This window comes from Aulostomus chinensis, chromosome 22 (assembly GCF_037954235.1).
Source record: "Aulostomus chinensis isolate RoL2024-O1b breed Wild chromosome 22, RoL_Achi_v1.0, whole genome shotgun sequence".
In the NCBI taxonomy this organism is placed as follows: domain Eukaryota; kingdom Metazoa; phylum Chordata; class Actinopteri; order Syngnathiformes; family Aulostomidae; genus Aulostomus; species Aulostomus chinensis.
In genome coordinates this window covers 1366120-1387861 of record NC_141341.1, presented here as the reverse complement: position 1 = coordinate 1387861, position 21742 = coordinate 1366120, and the positions used below count along the sequence as shown (strand labels likewise).

At 48.7% G+C, this 21742-nt stretch overlaps 2 protein-coding genes across 4 annotated transcripts; one reads left to right on the top strand and one right to left on the bottom strand.

Moving 5' to 3' along the window:
• The first annotated feature begins 362 nt into the window (after positions 1–362).
• LOC147240218 (uncharacterized) lies at positions 363–6292 on the top strand. Of its 2 annotated transcripts, XM_086193533.1 has the most exons (8): positions 409–523; positions 1095–1138; positions 1270–1720; positions 2321–2680; positions 3148–3238; positions 4239–4417; positions 4855–4908; positions 5009–6292. In XM_086193533.1, exons 3-8 carry the CDS (start codon positions 1630–1632, stop codon positions 5083–5085), a joined length of 852 nt encoding a protein of 283 aa, XP_086049659.1. In that variant the 5' UTR covers positions 409–523; positions 1095–1138; positions 1270–1629; the 3' UTR covers positions 5086–6292. The 2 variants fall into 2 exon arrangements, with proteins under 2 accessions (XP_086049660.1, XP_086049659.1); XM_086193534.1 differs by lacking the exon at positions 1270–1720 and having other exon boundaries at positions 363–523.
• Positions 6293–6617: 325 nt separating this feature from the next.
• Positions 6618–21548, bottom strand: vps52 (VPS52 subunit of GARP complex). Of its 2 annotated transcripts, XM_086193343.1 has the most exons (20): positions 21396–21548; positions 20726–20807; positions 20389–20441; positions 19632–19707; positions 19111–19178; positions 18802–18977; positions 18577–18727; positions 17833–17933; positions 17231–17363; positions 17047–17104; positions 12654–12787; positions 11990–12145; positions 11457–11575; positions 11149–11272; positions 10971–11066; positions 9724–9831; positions 9442–9507; positions 8695–8806; positions 7833–7951; positions 6618–7256 (listed from the first exon to the last, which is right to left on the bottom strand). In XM_086193343.1, the coding sequence occupies exons 1-20, from the start codon at positions 21486–21488 to the stop codon at positions 7110–7112; spliced, it is 2172 nt and encodes a 723-aa protein (XP_086049469.1). In that variant the 5' UTR covers positions 21489–21548; the 3' UTR covers positions 6618–7109. The 2 variants fall into 2 exon arrangements, with proteins under 2 accessions (XP_086049469.1, XP_086049470.1); XM_086193344.1 differs by lacking the exon at positions 20389–20441.
• Between the last annotated feature and the right edge of the window lie 194 nt (positions 21549–21742).

Here is a 21742-nt window from a genome sequence, read left to right as displayed (position 1 = left end):
CAAAAGGTCTGAATCTGAAAATGAGATTCTGCGAAATGTGGGCCCAAATGTCCACAGAACAAGGAAATAAAGAAAGAGGAAAAAGAATTGATGCAACATGCAACGAAGATGTTTGAAGGCAAAGCGCCCACAAACAGTAAATGTCCTACAATCCACCTCACCGTAGGTCGTAGCCTGCATTTAGGAAACCTGAGCATCACTGCAGGTCCAAATTAAAATATTTGACTGAATGTCATGAACTGTATCAGATCGATCACATTAATAGATTCCACTTCAATAAAATAAACATGCATTTTAGTTTGGAACCGAAAAAACAAAAGACAACAAAAACAAGAACCCTTCTTGAGTTGTATCCTTTTATTTTGACACTACCGGAAGTCCATACTTTAGCACGTCAACAACCGATCCTCCAGCATTGTACACCCAGCAGGTCCTGAGAGGAGAGGAGAGGAGAGGAGAGGAGAGGGGTTTCACCGAGTTTCCAACCGACAGAAACCATGAACTCAGCGGGAGGCGCAGGCCGGTGAGCGCCGTCGCCCTCTCGTCTCGCTCTGTCTTTCTGTGCTTTTTAAGCTCCGCTCGAGTTTGTTGGTCTGCTGTTCGTGTGTCACACAGTCCAGGAGTAAACACGTGAACAAGCTGCGAACTTTAAATGATCTGCAGGATGAAGAAGGCTTTATAGTTCAGATTCTCCTCAGCAGGACACGCGTGCAAACGCAAACCCCGCAACTCCACGCAGCGTCAGTTTCATTTGACTGGAAGTCTCCAAGCGCGCGGAATCGAAACTCACGGCTCAGCTTAAGGTTATGAGGGGACAGAAAGAATAACACTAAAAAGACAGGTGAAAATATACATACTTAAAAAAAATATGTTTTCCTTTTCTGAATTTGAATAAAAGTCTGAAAGGTTCACATTGAAACCTTCTAAATTATTCTTTTAATGAGAAATTGAGGAAGGAATGATGTCAGTGTAACGGGTGCATGACGTGACTGCTTCATGCTCGGTTCTTCATCGCAGCCCCCCAGCCTGCAGCTTCTGTTGCTGGATCTGACTTTTTCAACATCGAATTTATCTAAACTTTTGCTTTGTTTCAGGTTTGTCATTCAACTCCATTGTTTGCTGATTGGCAGGTTAGTTGGTGAGTATCAACACACGCACATCTTTGACACCGCAGGCGCCAAGAAGTCACGCGTCCTCCAAAAAGCCTATTTTATTTTTCAAGAACTCACAAATGTGTCTTGAGCGTTTCCCTCCTGCATCACCCCTCAGTGACTCCACAACGCAGGAACCGTACGTTAATGAACCGGCGCCGCTCGAGTGGCGGCTGGCCTCAGTAGCGCCGACCCCGTTTCTGCACCGTCGGTGTCGTTACTGCTGTAACACCGCACTCCGCCAGAGAGAGAGAGTCGGAGGAGAGAGCGGAGATCCCCGCAGACTTCAAGAGGAGGAGAAGAGGATGCAGAGTTGGACGAAAGCGCCGGGAGAAGAAGCGACGCCTGAGACTACGACGAGACGTCTCCCACGACGGGAACGCTGGAACTCCTCCGAACGAGACAGAAAAGCTAACGGCGCTTACCAGGCTGCGGACGGAGCATCAAGAGCGTTGCATCACGTGCTTCAGAGACCTGAATGAATGACCTCACGCCGGGTCACCCATCACCCAGAGGTTGTCAGCTGGTAGGGGCGAACAGGAAAGCTAAGGAGAGCAGTAGGAGGAAAGGTAGGGGACTTGACATATTTATTAATTACAGATCGTGTAGCCATGGCAACATCAGTGTGAAGGAGCAAGTTGGTGCTGGAGATACGGCGTTGGTAGCTGTAGGCTTCAGGCTGGTTTTCATCCCGCGCCAGTTCTCAGGTCATGGCGGTAACTGTTCCCCCTCTGCCGATGCAGCAGCTGCTGGCCAGCTTCCTCACACTACGGCGCTGCGGTTGCAGACGTCACACCCCCAGTCTCTCCTACTCACCTCTGGTGACTTCAGCCACGCTTCCCTGGCTTCTGCTCTCCCCACTGTCACTCACACAGAGGAGGCAGACAGCTAAGCCCCCCCCCCCCCCCCCCCCACACTGGGCCGCTCAGACCACAACCTGGTCCACCTGCTCCCCGCCTACATCCCTGCAGTGAACAAACAACCCCAGCCACAATGGACTGAGGAGCCCAGCGTGGTTCTCAGGGACCGTTTTGAGACCCCTGACTGGGAGGTGCTGTGCAGTTACCACGGGGACGACGCTGACGCACCCATCAGATTCTCTCAACCTCAGCACCTGTGTGTCCACCCTGTCCTGTGTTTATTTAGTCCGTTGATATTATTTCTTCCAGACTCCTCTTCCCTGTTCTCCTTCAACCTCAAGTCTGTCAGCTCGCTGGTTGGAGAACAGGTGGTTCTTCCCTGCAGTTTGAAGAACGACCTGGGTGATGTGCCACCGCCAGCATGCCACATCCAGTGGAGGGTGCTGTCTGAGACTGTGTTTGAAAAGCGGGGCAAGCAGAAGTGGGAAGCGGATGAGTACAAGGGCCGGGTGGAGGTTCCTGAGGAGAGCCTGGGGTCAGGGGACTGTTCCCTGATCATCAACGATGTCCAGATCAGAGACACCGGCCGATACGAGAGCTTCATGCTGGTGGATGGGGAGTGGCCCAGGACCAGGGTCTTCATTCAGAGCGTCAAGCTGAGTGTGTTTGGTACGTTTCACCCCTCTGTTCTCACTTGCCCCGCCTACTAGAAATGACTCGTTGCTTCATAGCAGAACACCAGAGAGACGATGCATTTTTGAAGTCCAACAGGACGTTAGCAAGTCAGGGATGAGGTATTTTTGTTGTCCAACAGGAAGAGATCATCTCCACCCCACCACAAGCCAACAGGATTGTTCCGGTGACGTGCAAATTCAGTTGAGGTCCAAAGCTAATGCTAAGCTATCCACAAACTAAAAGCTACCAATGTTAAAGTAGTGGGGAACAAGTGAGAAGCGATCTCTCGTGGTGACCCCTGACCCCTCCGTGTTGCTACGCATCAGTTGGCAGTTCTGTTCCCAAACTCATCCCAATTCCTGGTTTCAGGTTTAGAACACATTACAATATTGAATCTTGTTCTATGACTTTACAGAACATCAAATAAGCAGCTGAGTCTCTGCTGTGCTTCTCCCTCTCAGATCATAAACTTAGCCTGGTCAAGCATCCAGGGGAGGATCTGGTTCTGGATCTTTTCACCAGTCACTCAGTCCAAGTGGTTTTTCAGGGCAGGTGAGCTGCTTCACTTCTTCATCTCTGCATTTCAACCCTTTAAACCTGATGTGTTACTGCAGTTTGATTCCTCAGGCGCTGCTGGGACAGAATTTTCCAGTGAAACCTTTCAATTCCCTCTGCGTTTTTGCATTCACGTCCTCCGACCACGTCCTCACCCCGCCCACCATCGTGTCTCAGCTGATCTCAAGATGATTACCAAACAAAAGTTTATAGGAAAAATAAAACTGATTCCTGGCTGCTGGGAAAGTTGTGCGTCAGTCGATAAACTCTTCTGTTAAAACTTCTATAAACTTGGAACAAACAGAGAAGACAAGAGCGGCTTTGAGTGATCAGGTGGAAATGGAGATGGGTCTTGAGGAGGCAGCAAGTACTGGACATGCTGCTGCTTCTCGAGAGACCAAGACGAAGTGTGAAATCCAGGAAGGTGGAACGGTCGGTCAGTCACATGACGTCAGAGTTGATTGAAGGTTGCGTTTTTGTTTCTTGTTTGAGTGCTGAATCTTCCAAGCGTAAAAAATGAAACCGACAGAGCTGAGGAAGATTTGTTGAGCTAAAAGTGATAATTGTCCATGTTCAGCATCACTGTCGACAGATCTGTGCCGGATCGGAACCAAAAAATGAAGGGCACCACAGATTGGTTTGGGTTGGCTCCTCCACCAAGTGGAAGGGAATAGGAGGGGGTAGGGGTCCAGCTTTCAGGCTCTGGATCACATGACCTGGGGGCACCCAGCGATCAGGATCGAGTTACTGCGACAACTCAACTCAATAAGGGGTCACACCCTCATAGTTTAGAACCTGAAACTCCCCACCAGTCAGAGCTGAAGAGGTCTTAGTTGAGAGGTGAAGCATCTTCAAGAAAACTGAACCGCGTCCAGTTGACCACGACACAGAACTTCAGGGTTTTACGACAGAACGACTGAATGTCAGATGCGACTGTTGCACTGCAGCGCACCTCCTCTCAATGTTCCCGATGAACAATGACAGGGTTTCTCCACAGGAACAGCTCGCAGTGGACCGTCCTGTGGATGAAGCACGATGAAAACAGCGACCGTGTGGAGGAAGAAGTGAGTCGAGGTCAGGTGAGGTTACAGAGCTTGCAGAGCTCCGATGGCGGAACTTACAAAGTCCTGGATGAACACGGCCTCACCATCAGCACCGTGCAGCTGTCTGTGATTGGTGAGTGTGAGCAGGGACGTCGGGGGGGGGGGGGCCTCAACGCCGGCCTCATTTTGACGGATGACTGTTCCACAAGACTTTTACACTCTTCCAAGCGATTATGCTCAGGTTGTTTAAGATGACCTCCAAGTGTTAATTTATTAAGAAAGAAGAGAAGAATCCTTTGAAGTGGTGCCAGTCACTGCTGATGTTCCACCTGACGACCACGACAACATCCTCCGTGTGAGGAGCTGGTGTTGATATTTTAAACTGAAATTGTGAAACCTTATCAATGTCTTTTTCCTTCAAGTCAAATCAGACTTTAGGAAAGAGTGACTGTGACTAAATCTTTGTATTGATGGGAAAAACATGAGTTAAAAAGTAAATGAGCGCACAGATGGTGGTTAATTTGTTGTTTGATCTCTAATTTGCATATTGATCAGATCTCTGTTTCACAGGGAGATCCACAGCCCTCAAATTCCAACAGAATTCTGATGATGCAGCTCTCGCAGGTGAGGACATACTAACAGACAACAGACTCGTGAGCAGGAGCAGACATGGAATGTTTGACCTGGACGCGTCCTCACTCTCACACCTGGATCCTCTTTCCAGGTGACGCTGCTGGAGTGGGCGGGTCAGCCCTTCTCATCTGGTCGGCTCTTCTCACCGTTCTTCTAGCTCTCCTCTGAGCCGTTACTGCAAAATAACTCCACATCTGGGTTTCTGAACTTTGATCACAAATTAACAAAGCAAACCATGTGACCTGTACACAGAGTATGAAGACTTCTAATGCGTATATATGTTGAGTGATACAGGAAATATTCTTCCCACATTGATTCACGTCCCTCATTAAAATGCATGAAATTAATCGTTTAGCTCAGGGGTAGGGAACCCTGTGCCATGGGGGGCCGTGTGGATGCAGGTGGTCCTTCCAACCCAACACTTTAACAGGTGATTCCACTGATGAACACTCCTCTGTGGCTGAAGGTGTGTTCATCAGTGGAATCTTTCCTGCATCCACACGGCCCCCCATGGCACCTGGTTGCCCACCTCTGCGTTAGACTCTGGATTCACCCTAACCCTTCCACTCTGTTTTCCTCATTATCTATTGATATTATTTTTATAATTGTTATTGTCACTTGGGGACTGAGATTTCAGCTACTGTTGAGTTACAGTGTTTAATTGGCGTTTCATTCTTTTCCAGAGGTTGTATTATACTGTTTTGGTTTGGTTTGATGTTGGCTGAGTGGTAATGTCATGTACATGTACTGCATACTTGGAAAGTCAATATGTCTTTGTGTAAACCCATTAAAATATTGTATCTGATGTCGTCAGTACATCCTGGAATCCCTCAAAGCTCAGTTCTTTGGCCTCAGATGTTTAGTTTTGCTGTCCGTCATTCACGTGGAGTTAAAGACCATCTGATTGGACTTCACAAAACACTGAATGTTCTGGCCACAACTCAGAAATGCATCCATGACAAGACGTCTCCTCCTGTGTGCAATAGGATGAAATCATGGCAACTCAAGGTTAGCGGTCAACTTTTTAATCTCCTCATTAAACATCTACCACCTTTCGTTTTCGAAGATCAAAGTTGTAGCTGCAACATTAATAGGATGTTTTTAGGGTGTTGTTGAGGCACCAGATTTACTTAACTCTGTTAGAAATACTGTATGTATGTATTTGATGTACTCTGAAGTGATCAGGTTAGCCTGGGTAAACTGTTAGAGGTTGATCTTGAAGGTAGTATTAGCAAGCACTGGAATCATTCACTGCTAGTTTGTCTTAGCTTTTTCTTCCTACTGATGTACACATGGATCTAAATACTGTGTTATGAAAGACACACGTCGTAAGTACGAATCAGTGAGTCACTGTCGAGAAGCTAATAAATACAAATAATTGATGGTTCTGGTCTCTTCATGTAGTTTATTTACAGAAATAAATAGATGGAATGACAGCTGCTGAATGTTTCAGAGAGCGCTCATCGACGAAGGTCATTTACCGGCAGCACAATCACCGTTTCACGCGTGTTTGACTCATTGTTGCTGCCTCAGCACAACCTATAGACTGGTGTTGAAGGCACATGCCTACTTATGTGAGATACTCTTGTCTATGTCCCCCGAGAAAAGACAAGATAGCCCCTCCTCTGGGGAGCTTAGACTCATGCTGGTTAGCTTAGCACGATGGCTGGTAGAGGGTGGGAAATGTTAGCATCAGCTAGCTCAGGTCCAGGATGTTGGTTAGCTTAGCTTAGCTAATACTTCCCACCCACTACCGGCCACTGTGCTAAGCTAACTAGCGTGGGTCTCAGCTCCCTAGAGACAGGTCTCCATCCTCTTGTCTTCCTCTGGGGATGATAAGACAATAAGAGACTTCCTCTCATGGCTGATTTCGTATGTTTCAACATCTCGTCATATCTGAATGGAACCTCACACAGATGCCAACAGCCTATTTGCTTGTTTTGCTAGTGCGCTGTTCACAATCTCAGAAATCTGTAGCAAAGCTCAATATGTTCAATGTTCTCTTGTGTGGGGCTACGGACTCCTTAGACTCAATTTGCAACATTTCTGTCACACATGGAAATTTTCCTTCATAATCAAGGATGAGGTGAAATTAAGTCATAAACTCAACCTGACGCCACTTCTGATGCGAGGACTTTTTTGACATTCGTAGTTTGACTCCTCGGCTGAGAGGAGAATATCTCTCGGTCCGGTCAGAAGTTGGGCTTGTGCTTCTTGACCTCGACCATGAGGTGGTGCAGGTTGATGAGCTCGGAGCGCACGGCCAGGGTGCGGAACGTGGGCTGGTTCAGGATCTTGTGGAACCCATGGTAGTACTGGATGAGCTGGGTCAGGGCGCCCTGCAGCAGGAAGAGGAGGTCCTGACTTATGACATAACCGTTTATTTCACAACACACACAAGAATGTCCAAAAATATCTTTTTCAAAACCGTATTGGGAAATCAAGCCTGTGAATTGAGGGTTTTTACTAACAAAGAAGCACATTTCTTCGGGACGATTTAGAGCTGCAACGAGGAGTTTCCACAACCTTCTAGAGGACGGGTTCCACTGTGGCAGTCAGACTTTGAACAGGGCTTGAATCAATAAAATGAGTCAGAACATGAAACTGGAACATCAACGTGGGTCACAATACAATAAATAGGGGCAAAAAATCACAATGCACTGCTGTATCGCATTGATCTGATGATGGACCGAAGCCCAGGCCGAGTCTGGCTGTCATGCTGAGCCACAGCAGATGAGTGGAACGCAGCATGCAGTACTACAAGTGTCAGTCAGGGACTACAATCTGAACCAATCCAATCCTGAGCATTTGTTGATTTACTGTTTGATGCTATTACAGTTGGAAGTTTGGACCGCTTCGTGCTGCCAGTCACGACACACGTGGCGTCACGCTGGTGTCGGCGATGGAGTCGTCACCTGGATGATGCTGGTTCCGTTCTTGAAGTTAGTGAAGGACCTCATGACGTCCTGACTCATCGACTCCACCGACTGTTTCCACGTGCTGGAGAAGCCCCGGACCAGCTGCGTGATGCGAGCTGCAGCGGAACACACACGCACCATGCTCATGTTCTCCACATGTGAGTGACACGGAGGGTGTTTTCACACCTGGTCCCTCCCAGCCCTCAAAGTGAACTCAGACCAGTGAGTCAGCATCTTTGTGAATACACTGACTCTCCAAACAAACGCAGTCCCTGTTCTGGTTCACTGATCTGTGGACAGTGAACACAAAGTGCTCCTGGTTCATTTCAGCCTTTGCCATTGTATCATGGCCCTCCAGGCTGCCACAGACAGACCCCTTGCACCCAAGAACAGCAGCAGCCATCGGTTTCCAGAGTAAAACTACCCAAAATCCAAAGCAGTCGCAGTCTGAGCTTGTGATGGTGTGAACAGGACTACAGGACTGAGGCGCATCAGAGCTCCTCTTTAAAATGAACTGCCAATGTAAACCCAAACAGAACTGAGTCCCTTTTCTGTTGGTTCCCTGTCTGGTCCTGGACTGAGGACGAGATGTGAAAGCACCCTGAAAACTATCAGCGTCTTCTGAAGAAGAAGAGAAATGAAAGTGAAGCTCAGCAGCCTGAAGCTGACAGAAACCCTGGTCAGACGATCGGTATCGTGGAAAACAAAACTGGAGGTTTGACCCAAACATCAATTTGTTGAAAACAATGAAAACGTTTACAAATATTTTAAAAATGGAAAAGAACAGTATCTTTTTTTTAATGGATTTTTTTCCTCCCATAACAGACTCATTTTTTTCAATGAACTCCAAGTTCCTCACCTTCCTCATTCTTTAGTCGGTCCAGCTGCCCCTTCTCCACCAAAGCCTCGGCCTCCTTCACGAAGGCGATCATCCCCCCGAAGGGGGGCGACAGAATCTCCTCAATAAACTCCTGAGGAAAAAAATTCATCAAACATCCTTGAATTTCAGTGACTTTGACTTTCAATTTTTAAAACTTTGATCCACATGCTTTCATGGCTTGAAAATCTGATATGTTTCAGTAAAACGACAGTTTTCAGCAGAGTTTAAGAGACTTGCGTTAATATACAGCTAATATATGAAATGATGGACATGTTCATGGAACGGGACATGGGACAGACGGAATGTTTCCTTTTTGCCGTAAGAAGACAAAAAAAATCCAACCAGTGAGTGGAGTCTTATACTACAATGACACCTTTGCGTCTGCCCAGACTGCAGTGATTGACACGTCTACCAGGTTCCTGCAGGTTTCTTTGTAAGACCACTCAGCACATGAGCTGAGAAAGGCTGAACTTCTAATAACGGACAATGAGATATTATCTTAATAAATGGCTGTGATTTCATGATCATGAATTAATAACAAGTTTAGGCGTCTCCTGAAAATATCCTGCCACTGTGAGACAACTGCGTGAAGAGTTTGATGCCACGTATGGCTTTTCTTGGCTTCCACAAGTCTGATTGCAATTTCAGATCTATTTCGCAGCCACACTGGCAGAACTGGCACACAGGGATGAGAAGATGCAGGTGCGTGTCCTGTGTGTCGCTCACCTGAGTCCTGGCCAGAAGCAGCTGCTGGAAACCCTCCACCTCTTTACTGTCGTCTGCTGCCCTCTCCTGGACAAACAAGGAAGAGGCAGGTCATCACAACATGACAACCTGAGGCTGAAGCTTTGGTTTCAGCAACACACTCCTTGGTCAGGTTGGGAAAAGATCATCACTTGGGTGCCACAACTTCACGTCAGCAGAGACGCTTCAGGGTAAACGACCATTGTGCAAATGTTCAGGTGTTCAACTTCACAAGCAGAGAGAGAAGAGAGAGACGGCGCTCACCATGAGGACGCTGAGCATCATGTCGTAGTTGTTGATAAGGAAGATGAGCTGGTCTCTCCTGGAGGGAAACTCTGCTGCCATCTTCAACACAAAGTTTTCCACTTCCACCTAAAAAAATGTTGGAAATAATCTGCTGGGGTTCCGTCTAAACCTGAATACAAACCTAAAACAGACTCAGGATGCGTTCAGCTACAGTTTCTCTGACAGAACCTGTCTCAGTTTAAAACAGTCCAACAGCCTGGGATTCTAGCAGTCTTCCAAGTTTAGTCCCAGCCACACTGCGACATGGGTACAAACGTGTGGGTCAGACATCAGCACAGACGGTACCATGATACCAGCTCCTGTCAATCCCGCATCAGCCTCATTTCCTGCCTCATTCCTGCTGGTTGGTCAGTGGATGTAGGTGCTGGCAGTGCAAGTCACATGGTTCTAGACTTCGGACACCGTCAAACTTTTGTCCCAGGTTGTGTTCAGTCAAAGAGCCCTGATGACCGCAGCCTTAGAAACTCTCACAGTGAGATGTAGGACTGCCGTTTTGGAACCGGGACCACGGACATTTCCCCGTAGTCCTCTTTGTCTGAGAATGTACCGCCGGCTGGAGTGACAGGGGTCAGTCTGAAGGTTACAGCTCAGGTGACACACCTGACACTCTTACATTCAAGAGCTGGCCAGAGTCCGAAGACCACATGGATGGAATTCTGTCTCTCATGGGAAACAGTGTTTTGTATCATTCAGAACAGTAACAGCAGAGTATAAGAGGGCGGAGCCTATTACTGTTGCTTGGAAGAACCGTCACTGTCACAAGATGGAGACAAAGTGACTTCAGGTGATAGCGAGGTGAGTTGTGCTGGAAAGAGAGAGGGAGGTGTGTTGGAACCTGGTTCTAGGAGCTGGCCACTGGGAAGATCCAGTGAGAACTAGTTTCCCTCCACCAACAGTAGGAAGGGTCATGTGACACGAGACCACCAATGTCTTCACAACGCTGCTGCTTATACTTCTTTTTAAAAACGGTGTTTACTGTTGTTGTCTTCGACCCATCAACGAATGAGAAGGTCCCTCATGGTTCCTATTTTGCTGAGAGCGTACCACCCTGAGAGAGGAGCTCCAAAGGTCCCTCAAAACCAGTTCATGCCAAAAGGAGGAATTTCATCCAACAGTTATAGCAACTATAAAATAGTTCCTCTGGTCTGGGAGTGCAGCAGCAGTGTGTGTGTGTGTGTGTGTGTGTGTGTGTGTGTGAAACTTACCTGCAGCTGTCCCAGCAGTGTGTTGGTTCTCTCATTGGGAAATGTCTGGTTGATGCTGACGATGGCAGATGAGAACTCGGCGTATCGACGGGTTATCTGAAATAAGCCAACACACGTGTTCTAGTCTGCATGCGTGTGTGTGCAGCCTCCCCTTGTAGAAGGGTGTGTGTAGACCTACGTAGTGTGGCCTGGTGTCCAGCACTCCCAGTTTCTGTGGGTCAGTGTTACGGATGCTGTGGATGTTCATCTCCAGGATCATCTCAAACCTCGGCCACAGCAGCTCCAGCACGGCGTCCCAGTACCTGACACACGAGGCAGGACGGTCACCAGCGTACTTCATGAATTATTAAACCCACAGAAAACACAAACCTGTTTCACATGATTCAAAGAAAAAAGTATTATCAAATCCAAAGATCCTCAATGATGTCATTATCTATTTCACAGACTGGCCTGGATCACCAACTACACATCAGAGCGGCCACTGACTTGTCGAGAGCCGGGATGTTCCTCTTGACCGTGATGGCTCGGAACCGCAGGATGATGTGGATGCACAGGAAGACGGCGATGCTGTCGTAGCAGTCCGAAACGTACGTGGACATACTCTTCTGCAGAGAGGAAGGAAGGCAAAGACCAGTATGAACTTGTGTGAGTCAGTTCTTGTTAGTGCAATACTTCAGGCCTGGAGGGAATTTAATAAAAAACTCTCTCATGTCCACTGAGACTCAAGGATGGCCTGAAATCTCTGGTGGTCAAAGGTCACTGAGGTCACTCAGATGAGAAAGACATCTTAAGAATGCCTTGAAGAAATGTATTCAAATATAGTAAACCTGGTGCCCTGGATCACCTCCAGTCACAAACCAACACTTCCAGTGAACACGTTTTGATCTCCAAGCATCAGTTGAGTTTTCTGTTCCAGTTAATAAAAGGCCGTGAGTTGAAGTAACCAGGCGACAGTGAGCCATGGCATCGGCTCCTCTCGCCACGACAGAGGTACAGAGGAGAGGCTGCTTTGTTCGTACCAGAAACATGCCGAGGGTTTTTCCCATGATGCTGTTGAAGAGGTCAAGGGCGGAGTTTCCTGCCACCATGAAGAAGTCAGAGAGGAAGAGGAACTCTCTGCAGCCGTTGTCCAGCAGGGCGTAGTGCTGGCTGCGAAACAACGTCTCGTAAGGGTACTGAGGCACAGAGAAGGAGAAACACCCTCACTCACAATGAACTGATTCATACAATTTTCACTCTAGATTTCCAAAACAGCTCACATGATGCTAGAGGATGTTAGCGCTGACTGACACTTTGCTTTAAAAGAACTCCACCAGTGCACGCTGGCGGATGACAGGTGGGTAGGTGGAGCTGCACATGCTGCTTTGGTCATGTATGACAAGGCCCTGGTGAGGCTGTCAGCTTTGTTTTCCTCTCATTAACTCAAGAGTAAACACGCTTGTCTACTGACTAATGAATGTCTGGGAGCTACGCCTACAGGAGAGGTTAAAACTACCGATTAGAAAAAGCACAGGTCGTTATGATAAAAGAGAACTGAAGTACCACCTGACAGCTGCGCGCCTCCAACCATGTTAGCTCCTAGCTAAAAGCCTCATGTGAGTGTGTCTCACACATCCAGGCGTGAACATACAGCAAACAAACTCACCACTCAAACCCTCCTAAATAGTGTTGGTGCTGTCTCACCCGGCTGTCGCCTCTCTGAGCTGTGTGAGGAACCAGGATGGGACCCTCCAGTTCAGTGGGGCTCAGTATGGCCCCTCTCTGGCCTAGAGTAAAGATGGTGTTCCTGCTCTTCAGAGACGGTTTGGAGAAGAAACCTGCAGCAGCCAGGAAAGGACAGAACCTCAAACCTCCTCCAGGTGATTGGCTGAGTAACCTGCTGCCAGTGTTGTTTTCGTCATGCTGGACGACAGCGAGAATGACGACGTCAGACCCTTTTTTCCGAGACGAAAATGAGACTAAGACGAACGTCACCATCGCCCTGTGAAGACTAAAATGTGACCAAATTGTAAACATTTTCGTCTGACGAGAACGAGACGAGACCAAATTGTTAGTTGGTGGACGATCAAAGTGTCAAAACATGCAGGGTTTTTTTCCACCAAGTATAACAAGCGTTCAATGTCAATCAAGAGCTCAAACACCAGCATGGAGCCAGCTGGAGCTGTTGGTCCTACTGGCCACGCCCCCATCATCAGTACACACACACTAAAAGCCTCTCTCACACACACACACACACACACACACACACACACACACACACAGAGTCTGGGCCTGTCTGCAGAGGACGAGACTCTCACCACGGCAGCAGCAGTGGCGTCGGTTGGTCGTGAACAGAGGGATGATTGAAGCATAGCTTTAGTCTGTGAGGCTCGCCCTGAGATGCAGTTTCTGTTTGAATGAAGCCTAAAGTTTGGTGGTGGTGGTGGTTCCACCTCCCCGTGGAGCCATCACTCCTCCTGGAACCGTCACCTTACCGTGGTGGAGGAGTTTGAGTGCCCTAGTGACCCTAGGAGCTATGCTGTCGGGGGCATTTTGCCCCTGGTAGGGTCACCCAAGGCAGACTGGTCCTAGGCGAAGGGCCAGACAAAGAACGGTTCAACAGACCCTTCATGGAAAAACCAGCAAGTGCGATGTGTACCCTGCCCGGAGGGGCACCGGGGCCCCGCCCTGGAGCCAGGCCCGGGGTGGGGGCTCGAAGGCGGGCGCCTGGTGGCCGGGCCTTGGTCCGTGGGACCCGGCCGGGCCCAGCCCGAAGAGGAGACACAGGCACGTCCTCCCTTGGACTCACCACTCATCGGGGGAACCGGAGGGGTCCGGTGCAATGTGGTTTGGGTGGCAGTTTCAGGCGGGTGCCTCGGCTGTCTGAACCACAGACATGGAAGCTGGCTTTTGGGACATGGAAAGTTACCTCTCTGGTGGGGAAGGAGCTGGAGCTGGTGGAAGAGGTTGAGCGTTATCGGCTAGATATAGTCGGCCTCACCTCGACACATAGCTCTGGGTCCGGAACCCGAGTCCTTGAGAGGGGTTGGACTTTCTCTTTTGCTGGAGTTGCTCCGGGTGAGAGGCGGAGGGCGGGGGTGGGCTTTTTTGTTGCCCCTCGACTCTCTGCCTGTACGTTGGGGTTTACCCCCGTGGACGAAAGGGTTGCTTCCCTGCGCCTTCGGGTCGGGGAACGGGTCCTGACTGTGGTCTGCGCATATGCGCCGAACACCAGTTCAGAGTACCCACCCTTTTTGGAGTCCTTGGGAAGGGTACTGGATGGTGCCCCGGCTGGGGACTCCATTGTCCTACTGGGAGACTTCAACGCTCACGTGGGCAACGACAGCATGACCTGGAGAGGTGTGATTGGGAGGAACGGCAGGCCCAACCTGAACCCGAGTGGTGTTCAGTTATTGGACTTCTGTGCAAGTCGCAGTTTGGCCATAACGAACACCATGTTCGAGCATAAGGATGCCCACCGGTGCACATGGCACCAGGACACCCTAGGTCGCAGGTCTATGATCGATTTTATAGTCGTATCATTTGACCTGCGACCGCATGTTCTGGACACTCGGGTGAAGAGAGGAGCTGAGCTGCCAACTGATCACCATCTGGTGGTGAGTTGGATCAGATGGCAGGGGAAGATGCCGCGCAGACCCGGCAGGCCCAAACGAGTAGTGAGGGTTTGTTGGGAACGCCTGGCAGAAGAACCAGTCAGAACGATCTTTAACTCCCACCTCCGGCAGAGCTTTGATCACATCACGGGGGTAGTGGGGGACATTGAGTCCGAATGGGCCATGTTCCGATCTGCCATTGTCGAGGCGGCTGCTGTGAGCTGTGGCCGCAAGGCTGCTGGGGCCGGCCGCGGGGGTAATCCTCGAACCCGCTGGTGGACACCAGAGGTGAGGGGAGCCGTCAGGCTGAAGAAGGAGGCTTACAGGGCATGGCTGGCCTGTGGGTCTCCAGAGGCAGCTGACCGGTACCGGCAGGCCAAACGGTGTGCAGCTGTGGCGGTCGCCAAAGCAAAAACTCGGGCGTGGGAAGAGTTCGGTGAGGCCATGGAGAACGACTATCGGTCGGCTCCAAAAAGGTTCTGGCAAACCGTCCATCGCCTCAGGGGGGGAAGGCGGCAACTTGCCCACACTGTTTACAGTGGGGGTGGGAGGCTGTTGACGTCAACTGGGCGGTGGAAGGAATACTTTGAGGAACTCCTCAATCCCACCAGCACGTACTCCGTGGAGGAGACAGAGTCTGGGGAGTGCTTGGGGGGGGGTCATCCAATCTCCGGGGCAGAAGTCGCCGAGGCAGTTAAACAACTCCGCGGTGGCAGAGCCCCGGGGGTGGATGAGATCTGCCCTGGGTATCTCAAGGCTCTGGATGTAGTGGGGCTGTCTTGGCTGACACGTCTCTGCAACATTGCGTGGACATCGGGGGAAGTGCCTTTGGAGTGGCAGACTGGGGTGGTGGTCCCCATCTTTAATAAAAGGGGACCAGAGGGTGTGTTCCAACTATCGGGGGATCACACTTCTCAGCCTCCCTGGTAAGGTCTACGCCAGGGTACTGGAGAGGAGGGTCAGGGCGATAGTCGAACCTCAGATTGAGGAGGAGCAGTGTGGTTTTCGTCCCGGCCGTGGAACCGTGGATCAGCTCTTCACCCTCGCTAGGGTGCTGGAGGGGGCATGGGAGTTTGCCCAACCAGTCCACATGTGCTTTGTGGACTTGGAGAAGGCTTACGACCGTGTTCCCAGGAGCATACTGTGGGGGGTACTCCAGGAGTACGGGGTGAATGGCCCTTTACAAAGGGCCATTCGGTCATTCTACCGGAGGAGTGAGAGTCTGGTCCGTGTGGCCGGTAGTAAGTCGGACTTGTTCCCAGTGAGGGTTGGACTCCGCCAAGGCTGCCCTTTGTTACTGGTTCTGTTCATAACTTTTATGGACAGAATTTCTAGGCGCAGCCGGGTGGTGGAGGGGGTTGAGTTTGGTGGCGGGAGGATGTCGTCTTTGCTGTTTGCGGATGACGTTGTCCTCTTAGCGCCATCGGGCCACGACCTCCAGCTCTTGCTGGGACAGTTTGCAGCCGAATGTGAAGCGGCTGGGATGAGAATGGTTTAAAGCAGCCCTTCTAGTAATCTAGCATGTTATGAATAAAACCCTGTCCATTTGTGGACGGGGGGCAGGTGGAGTGCTTTGACCCGTGTTTGTGGGACTGGGAAACACGGGAATCCTCAGACCTGCTGCTGTTCCCTGTCTAAGCAACACACCTGGATGCTTTAACCAATAACAGCAGCTGAAGCCAACATGGAGGACACGAGGTCGTTCACATGGAAGTCAAGTGTGCTTTCATTTTGTTTAATCCCATCTTATTGTGATACAATACTCCTATTGTGGGCCAGTGTGTTGTCTGCTTCTGTAACAAAATAATAAAAGTAAAAGGTAGAGAGAGAAAAAGAGGGGAAACTCCCCTTTGAAGGTGGATCAGTTCAGTGCTTCATTCTAACACTGGAGTGGCCTCTTAAGTACACACACATCTTTATTGAGAGGATCTTTGATATTTGACTGAAACCTTTGGGTTTTCATCGACTAAAACTATCAAGGATAGAAATGACGAACATGTGACTAGAACTAAGAAGCATTTAGTCCAAAGACTGAGACTAAAACTAAAATGCCTGCTAAAAAAACACTGCCTGCAGCAGCTCAACATGCTAAAGCTGCACTTTTGTCAGGGAACATATATGAACAGTGGAGTTTGGTGGGAACAACGTGTTAATGAGCAGAAGACGCACACAAGTCCAGCTCGTCAAATGTCATTCTTTTCTGGTTTCACACAACTTGTCACACGATGCACGTAAGAGGGGCATCAGCAGGTCACCAGCCTTCTCAGCCTCAGGCGTGACAAATGATCAGTGTGTCTGGTATGTGTGTCACTCTCACACGTATGATGTGTTCACTCACCCCATGACATGAAACACACCCACTCGTTTGATCAGGTGCCAGGAGCAGCAGCTCTTGTCGGCTCGCTGCCTCCATTCCAAAAATTCCATGTCTCTCTCTCTCTCACACACACACACACACACACACACACGTGCACACGCACTACCTTTCTTGGCTGTGTCTTCGACTCCCATCAGGTCGTCTTTGTCAGCCACCTCCTCGTACTGCGTACACATTACAGTTGGATTATTTATTTGTTTGTTTATTCACAGGTGATGATGGACATTATCACAGAGAAGCCACATTGACATAAGCCAGCGCTCTTTGGCGTCCTGTGTGACTCCGCCTACCTGAACCTTGAGCAGCCGGCTGCTGTAGGACTTGAAGTAACTGTAGTAAATCTTGCTCATTGTGTCCACGTACTCGTCCCGGACCTCCTTCGCCACCGTTCTCTCGTTGGCTAGAAGGAACTGGTAGAAAAATCTGCAGCAGACAGAAAAAAGTGTGACGGATAGGAAGAGGGCGTTTACAAGCTCTGTCAACATGAATGTCCCACAATTTTCAGTGTTTTTATAACTCCTACTTTTCTGGAAAAGAACTTAAAAACCACAGAAAAAAAGATAATAAAATATGATTTGAAGCATCTTCTTCTTCAGCACATGAGCAGTTCCCTCCAGTCAGGTAAACGTCACATTTCACACATAAAGGGAACGGCCTTGAAAACCAGATCTGAGCAAAACATCTGAAGTGAGCGTCAACAGCTGCGGTGCCAACGAAGCCTTCAAGATGAAATCCAGTCATTACAGGTTTAGCTGCTTGTGTTTGAGGGTTTCATCTCTGCATTCGCTGATTGTCAGCGAACCTAAAGTAACAGTCACTTTTTGCTGCTGTGATATTTCCAAACATGGGCGGAGCCAGGAGCCAGTGAAGGGACTGGTGCAGGTGTGCTCACCTGTACTTCAGCAGAGTGTTCTGAGGGATCTGGTAGTTGGTCATCGGCTTCCTGAAAGAGTAGATTTTCTGAAGGATGAACTCTCGAATCTTAGACACAGCCTGAAATGAGTAATACATGTTAGCACAATATTAGCGTGTGTGTGTGTGTGTGTGTGTACACACTACCAGTCAAAAGTTAGGACTCGCCTTCTCATTTAATGGGTTCTTTATTTTCATGACTGTTTACATTGTAGGTTCTCACTGAGGGCAACAAAACTATGAATGAACACATCTGGAATTATGTAGTCAACAAAAGTGTGAAATAACTCAAACACATTTTATACTTAAGCTCCTCAAAGTGGCCTCCCTCTGCTCGTCCTTCTCTCAGGGAGCTTCATGATGTCATCACCTGAAATGGTTTTCCAACAGACTTGAAGGAGTTCCCAGAGACGCCGAGCACCATTTCAGGTGATGACATCATGAAGCTCCCAGAGAGAAGGACGAGCAGAGGGAGGCCACTTTGAGGAGCTAGAATATCAAACAGGTTTACAGTTAACATGTTTTTCTCTGCTGCATAATTCCATAAATCCTGCTTCATATATTTGATGTCCTCAGTGTGGATCTGCAATGTAGAAAGTAGTACAAATAAAGAAAAAACCCCGAATACAAAGGTGTGTTTGCCTGGTAATGTGTGTGTGTGTGTGTATATATAAACCCTGTAGTCTGTATTGCCAGCAGGTAGACGAGCCAAGACTCCCCTCACCTTGAGTTTGAGGCGGTCTACGATGTCCTGGATATCGGAGCAGGCCAGCGTTTCTCGAAAGCTCAGCTCCTTGGCAAAGTTGATCTTGTTGTTGAGTTCATGGAGCTGCTCCAGGAACTCCTGTTCTGTCACAGGACTGTCCAGTATGGTGCTGTGATGACAAACAGCAACATTGCAGACCTGCACGCGCACCTACAACAGCAGAGCCCTGGAGCGGTGACTCACGAGATCATGGCGCCGGGCACCACCAGCTCATCCACCAGCTGACTGAGGTGGCTGCGGACAGCCTGCCGGTTCTTTAGCCGAACGTTCATGCTGACTGACTGCTGCTGAAGCGTCTGGATCTCACTGCTGATGGAGGACAGGTCGCTCTGGAAGCCGCTCAGCATGCCCTCCATACGCTGAGAGGACAAACGGGTGGACGGATGGACACAAGCAATTATAAGACAACAAAAGACATTTTTGCCTTTCCTCAAGAGAGAGATAAGGCTTCGCTTCAGTCAGACGGACCAGGATGAAGACACCCCATCTTACCTCCAGGATGGAGTCACAGGCGGTGATCTGGTTGTGCAGCAGAGCGATGTTCTGACTCTCCTTGATGTCTGACAGACCAACGCTCAGGAAAACACAACAGGTCACGTCATGGAGGAGTTCAATAGGAATAAAATGCTGGGACCGACTCAGCTCAGACCAACAGACACACGACAAAGACTCAACAAAAATCTGCTGAACTGCAGGTAAGAGAAACTGGACAAGTGAGACAAACTAGAAATCAGTCAACATGTGACATAACAATGTCATGAATATTAGTACCACTTCTGGATGCTGGGATGTATCAGTTCAAGTTTCATTTTTGGAAAAAAAAATCAAAGAATTCAACTTTTGTTTTGGGCTTTTTCATATAATTTAACCAGGTCAAACCGCACAGAGGTGATGGGGCCGTTTCCATGGAGGTGAAGTGAAAAGGAGTCTGCAGTGAGAGGAATGTTCTCTGAGGCCAACCAGACTCAGAGGGTTTACTAGTCTCTGGCCACCCAGCAGGACAAGGAGGATACAGTCTTTGATGGAGGCCTGTTCAATCCTCTGCAGCTCCACCTCGACCTGTTTGGAGTACTGACGGAGGTCGACGCCCTGCAAACAGAGACAATCTGTCTGGGTTATAAAAATCCCATTCATCTCACTGACTGCTCCTAAACATTTCAGTCCCTCTGATCTTAACAGTGTTAATGATCACTGAAACTAATTACAAAGCTTCCTCCTGACGCAAGTGACTGCAGCTGCACAACCACACTCTGATGAGCGTGACACATCGAGGGCGTACCTGCTGATTGGTCCACCCAAGTCCATTAATACAGTAACAATATATAATCACTATTAATAAATAAATCCATCAAACCATGCTTTGGCACAACTTTACCACGAATGACACTCCAAGCTAACAACATAATTTCATATTCCACCATCTTAATTAAAGCAGACCGAACCACGGTTGCTCAGCAGTTTTTGGACGAGGGTCTGCAGGCCAATGACTTCTCAGAGGATCAGAAAGAAAACCACCTGAAGCCTCTCATCAGATCGGAGCTGAATCTGGGATGGAGATGCAAATGTTACATGAACTTGCTTTCACATAGAACCTCTGAGGCTGTTGTTGCCTCAGGACCTCTAAGGCTGCAGCACAGTGGGGCAAAGTTCAACTAACTGAGACACTTCCCGACCCCCCAAGGCCACTCCAGAGACATAGAGGCCCACATCAAAGGGTTAACATCGCTCCTGGCAGGCACTTGAACCACGAGCACGAGAGAAAATTCTGACCGTTTTGAGCGCCTCCTTCACCAGGTCATCCTCCAGATTGGCCTGGATATGAACTGTGGGAGAGAGGAGCAGCAGCCATGATGCCTACGTACATAAAATGTTCCTACCTTTTAGAGTTTGAACACAAACACTTGAGAAGACAGAGAAATGTGCAAATTTGCAAACAATGAAAAGAACTCCAGTAAACTGTAATCATGTCAATTGTTTCTCTGTGTGAATGTATATTTCAGCAGCGAGGGGGAGTTGGTCCGTTCAATGATGTGATACTGACAGTGTCAGCAGCACGTGCATTGTTCTCCTTCGTATCCAGAGTATCAACAAATGAATGCTGACTTACTCTCCACTTCATCCAGGATGAACTCATCAGTGGTGATGTCCAGGTCTCCCAGGTTGAGGTGGCTGAGTTCTCCATCGGCAGTCTGAGAGGGAAATAGTCAAACAGAAAAACTAGCATCTGTTCTACAAATAAGTTAAATATGCTTCTTGTGTTCCCCAGAGCCAAAGGGGACAGCGTCAATTTCCATGTTCAGCTGGGTCAATGCTGAAAAATACTCAGTCCGAGGGTGAAAAAGTGCTAGACAACAGAGACAAGCAGGACATTTACACGTGAAGGTAGAGCATTGGGGGAACTGGGGCTGAAAAACTGACTAAAGCGACTCATTTTAGGTCCAACAATAAATCCTGAGTGATACTGGACTTACGACATCACAACTCAGGAAATCATATTGTTCGGCATTATTCTCACAGCTACGAATGCTAAGCGTATCTTGACCCTGTAAAAAAAAAAAAAAAAAAAGCGCACAAAATTCGTGCATTGTGGATGGCTGTTCATTCATGAAAATAGCTGAGGTGTAACTTAGTTAGCTGCTTTTGGCTACATCTACCTGCTAACGTCACAGCCGCCTTGATTCAGTGGACGCTAACAGGCTACAGGCAGTGGGCGTAACGACCTGTTCTTGACACCGTCATGTTTTATGTCGCTTCAAACACACGAAGTTAAAAACCACCTCATCTTGTAAGTAGGCCATAGCGACTTCTGTGGGGTTTCCAGCTGTGTTGACATCGGTGCCGAGTACTGCAGCGGCAACTCCTTCCGCCATTGCGCCGAATTTAAGACAGAACTACAAACGATACACACACACGCGTCACAAAAATATTTAAGTTCCGCTTCATCTCCCCGACCGGGGAGACACGGGGCTCATCAATACACCTTGCTGATTCTTTAAATGTCTGCCTGACAAATAAGTGATATAAAACTCATTTTGTGTCGATGCTGCATGAATTAATTCATAAATATTTATAAAACAGATCATGAATTTCATGTCAGACACATTTGAGGCGATGGACCGACTTC